General features: G+C 44.7%; 1 protein-coding gene across 1 annotated transcript in view; it reads right to left on the reverse strand.

Moving 5' to 3' along the window:
* Positions 1–1,699, reverse strand: part of LIMA1 (LIM domain and actin binding 1) — a 21,785-nt gene extending 20,086 nt beyond the window's left edge. The window contains exon 1 of the mRNA XM_009994067.1: positions 1,581–1,699. Within this exon, the coding sequence (XP_009992369.1) occupies positions 1,581–1,699 (119 nt within the window). The remainder of the gene's footprint in view (positions 1–1,580) is intronic.
* Positions 1,700–4,629: the final 2,930 nt, after the last annotated feature.

Raw genomic sequence — 4,629 nt, forward strand, 5'->3', positions numbered from 1 at the left:
TTTTTTCTGCTGTGAATGGGATGCTCCTGTGCAGATTTCTCCTCTTGTTACACTAGATTAGACAAATTGCACCTCACTTATTTCTGCTCTACAGGCTGCATTTATTGTACAGAGTGAAAGCTACTCCAGGAGCATAGCTGGCCCTCTTGAACCACCACAAACATATTCACTTATGTCTCTGCACTATAAGGGTTCCAAAATTTGCACAAGACAGGCTGAGGGAGAGAGATCAGGGGATGAAAGGCAAGAACCACCCTGGAAACCCAACAAGGACTGAAGAGTCCCAGCCAGCTCTCACCCTGGGAGCTAACCCACCACAGCATGCTGGAAGTCTCTGCTGTTGCAACTTGCATGTCTCTACCTGACAAAACTGATCATCTCAACACTATATGGAATGACAAAAAAATATTTTCACATATAAATATTTAGGTAACAGCAACTGAGAACAATTGTGCTCCTCACTGTGAGTGTCTGTATTGGCAAAGCCTGTAAGCAGGACTGTTTTTCCAAGGAACTGACACTGCTTATGCAGAGAGACCCTACTTGATTAAGGAACAGCAGTTTGGATTACTGCCAGTAAGCCCTTTTCAAGGGATTATCAACATTCAGTTAGATGACCAGGTTCAGTAATCAAGCCTCCATGAATGAATAAATTACCTCAACAAAAGTGGTCAGAGCAAGCAGCTTCTCCCTGGGATAGAGCACTTCAGGAGTAACTTGGAGTTATAAAGTCCAGATTGCAATTATCCTTTCCCTACAGACTCCATAAAATTTCTCCCACACTTAAGATTTAATTACTCCAAAACTTTGCTATGTTATTAATGCAATAACCCAGGAGTCGTGGTTGCCCAAATCCCATTGACAATCCAAGCTGTGGTTTATGTAATTCCACAAAGAAATAAAAGCTCCTCCAGCAAACACTTACAGGTGACCAACCACTCAGCTTTCTATAAAATAGTACTTTATGATTTCACTGTGACCCATCATCAATCTCAGAGAAAAGGGAAGGGTAATATTCCTTTTCTACACAAGTTCTGTGAGACATCTGGATGGGGACACCAGTGGGGAATGTGGCTACTGTGACATTCCCTGAGGGAGCTCTGACTGGAGGGTTACATCTACCACCCACAGTTCACAGAACTCCTGTTTCTAACTGGTCTCCAGTTCACTGATAATGCTTCACTGCTGCTTTTTATTGTACCAGGCAGGAAATGCCACGTTAACAGAGAAACCCACTAGTGCTTGAGCAGTTAAAGACCATTTCTGCTGATTGGGAATAGCCACCTACATTCCAATACTCTCTGTCCTCAAAAACAAAATGCAATTTGTAGTTTGCCAGAAAACTTTATTTTCTGACAGCAGGAAAAAAAAAAAAGATACAATTCTGATTGCTGAAACAATAAAATGTCAGCAAGGAGAAAATTCTTTTGTCCAGCACATACTAAACCAGGAACAGAAATGCCCACAGAGCTGTATTATTTTTAAGAAGCAAAGCAACTGCCAAGGAAGCAATCATTGTTCAAGGAACCAGCTGCCAACCTGCACACACAGCTTGTGCTCAGCAGCCTCATGGCACTTACTTGGAGAACCTCTCCAGAAGAGCTGAGGACTTGTTCTTGTTGACTAGAGAAAGCTCCTTCGCAGTGATTTTCAAAGACTGGGAAGTCCATTGTCTTCTATTAAACGGGGAAGGCTCCATCTTGTCACCACAAACACCTGCTCAGGAAGAAAGAAGAGTGTCAACCAACATGAATTATGGGAAAAGAAGAGCAGTTTCACCAGGTGATCCCTTGCTAAGTCCCCATTCAGGTGCTACCAGCCTCCTATTGCTACCCAGTTGAGTTCCTTCAGGATCTTGTCTATCAACTGACTTAAATAAAACAAAAAGCATCAGATATAAATTATCATTTCCTCTGCAGATGCCATTGAGATAGTGCCCTTGATAAAAACACTAGCCACAAAGAAAGGGGTGAGAGATAAGCTGGAAGCCAGACCAGGAGTGAGAAACAAGCTGTGATTGAAGAGGATGGCAATGTTAAGCTCTGTATTTCCTACACACAGGCAGGCTCCAGGAAGCCCTAATGTGCCCTCTCTTGTTCTAGCTTCTAAACCAAATGTGCTGGGCATTTATGTAAGAAGGCTTGAGTTATGAAACCTAAGAGGATGTAATTCCTATGCAAACATTTTTCATTCACTCTGGTGTTCATTCTTAAGGCAGCAGCCGTTTCCTCCGAGAGCTGAAACCAGTCTTCTGTTCATGGAAGCAGCTGACAGCCTCACACTGCAAGAGTTCCCTACAGAACAGCTTTAACTGCCCTGTCCTGCTGTCAACAGGAGGAGTTTTAATCCAGCTTTTTACCACAGATTCCAACACCACCATATAGATTTATTTTTTGTCCATACTTAGTTTTCTTTTGTGAAGGAGGAAAGGAGGGGAGGTTAAAGAGTTCTCTGATAAGACAAAAATAAAGCTTGGAAGGCAACGCCTTTCCTTTTTTCCTCTTTTCTTTTATCCCTGGTCTCGTGTCACACAATGCCAGCAGCAAGTGCACTAACTGCCCCTGCAAAGCCTGATCCCTTCTCATATTTTCCATCCATTTCTTTAACTGATTTGCACCATTTGGTTACAGAACTCTGGGTATCTGAGGGCAGGTCTGCTTGACCACTGGCCACACTGTAAATGGAAGCACTTTAAGACAGTAAATGAAATGTAGAAATGAAATGATCACGTTTCTGAACTCCCCGGAGGTTAGGGAGGCAGCTGCTCACAGGTGACCAAGTCGGGATCCTCTAAGGAATTCCAGAGGAATTCAGCTGCAGGACAGGGAGCTCTGGGGGTGTGAAGTGCCCACTTGGTGCTGGAGCCAGAGGAGTCTCTAGTGCTGCTCCCTGCTGCTCCATGGAGATAAAACAGGCAGCGACGGACACGGCACTGTCCTGGCGGATACCTCAGGAAAAACGGGACTTCTCTACATCCCTTAATTCACCTGATGTAACGGAGAAAATGACAACCAGGCCAGCACATCTTGATCCAAGACAGCGATTTAGATGGTCCTTTTAGGTGCACAGGTTGAACTACGGTGGCAAACGTGAGAAGTGATGCTTTTCTTGTGATGCTGAAAGAGCCTGGAACTGCTCCCCAGTGCTCCAGCTCCAGGCACATCTCCCACTGCAGGCACCCTCTGAAATGCAGCCATCAGCCCTTCCAGCTGATGGGGGAAACTCAGACTGCAGAGTCACTTGCTGAAACTCATGCTTTCTTGGAAATATTTTGCATCTTCAAGTTACCCCCTTCTGTTCACCTGAGAACTCTTGTCCAGATAGATGTTCCACTTGCCTGGCTTAAAGTAGTGACCAACCTTTGCCAACTGCACAAATGATCATCCACAAGGAAAAAGGATCTAATTAGGATTACAAGAGGAGCATTCCCTTTTCTCCAAAAACCATATTGCACATGCAAATAGAAATGCCCTTCTGTAATTACAGCATCAATGTCCAGTAGTAAATATTTAGCATATGCATTTAATAAAGCTATAGAATGCACAGGCAGAGATTAGACACAGATTTTGCTCCTTAAAAATGTAAGTCCATATAAAAAAAAATCAGCCATGTAATGCTGCAGCTTAAATTTTGTTTTATGATTCATCTTGAGCCAAAAGGAAGTCACCTGAAGCCCCACTTTGGAGGTTAAATTGCCTTTCACAAAACAAGAGTCAGTTTTGCCCAGGAAACAGGAGCGGGGCATTCATGAGGAGCCTCCCTTGGCAGAGATAACAAGTTGCTCATTGACACACACCTGAGAAGGAAGGACAGTTCAGTAAAATACAGAGAAAACAAAATCCAGTTTAATTGTGCAGAAAATAAGCCTGGTTTTGATGCCCAAGCATTCCAGTGCAGCTCCCAGGCATCCCTGTTTGTGGATGCCTCTTCCCCATTGTGTTTCTGTTCAGGTCCATTGAAGCCACAGGTACATCAAGACAATCAGGCCTGTTTTGGAAAGGATCTACTACCAAGGCAGTAGCCACTCTTAGGGAGTCCAGGTGGAAAGTTAAGAAGCATATTTGGAATCTCAGTCACTAGAAAAGACATAAGCCAGAACTCTTTAAGACGTCCTGAAACTTGTGCTCCCACATTTTTAAGGCCACTCCACGCTCTTAGCACTTCACATTTATAGTTTCATCACGTTCAGGCATCTCTGTACTTTTCTGGCTGCTCCTTCTGAATAATTTATACCAAGTCACTCCAGCAAAACAGTCCTTTATTGCACGTGTTGGAATTTCAGCTGGATCAGGAGCATTCTGCATATCGAGGTAGGAAGAGGTGGTGTCAAAGACAGCAGAGCCCAGAGGAGGGGACAGAGAACCCAGAGCTGTGCAAGATGTTAAGGAAGGTCTGGGATTTAGCACCAGATCTCCCTGCAGTGACTCTGAAGAATCAAAATCCAGCTGTTTGGAAAGGTCCCGAAAGAAAAGCTTCTCATTAACCCCGGAGCTGGTTGATTCACGACGCCGGGTTGAGGTGCCGGCAGAACGGGGGACTCCCAAAGGGCTCGGTAACCGAGAGCAGCCCCGGGCACCGGGACAGGACACCGGGGGCAGCAAGAAGGGGAGCGCGGGAGTGGCCCAAACC

This window comes from Chaetura pelagica, unplaced genomic scaffold (genome assembly GCF_000747805.2).
Source record: "Chaetura pelagica isolate M959 unplaced genomic scaffold, ChaPel_1.0 scaffold743, whole genome shotgun sequence".
Classification (NCBI taxonomy): domain Eukaryota; kingdom Metazoa; phylum Chordata; class Aves; order Apodiformes; family Apodidae; genus Chaetura; species Chaetura pelagica.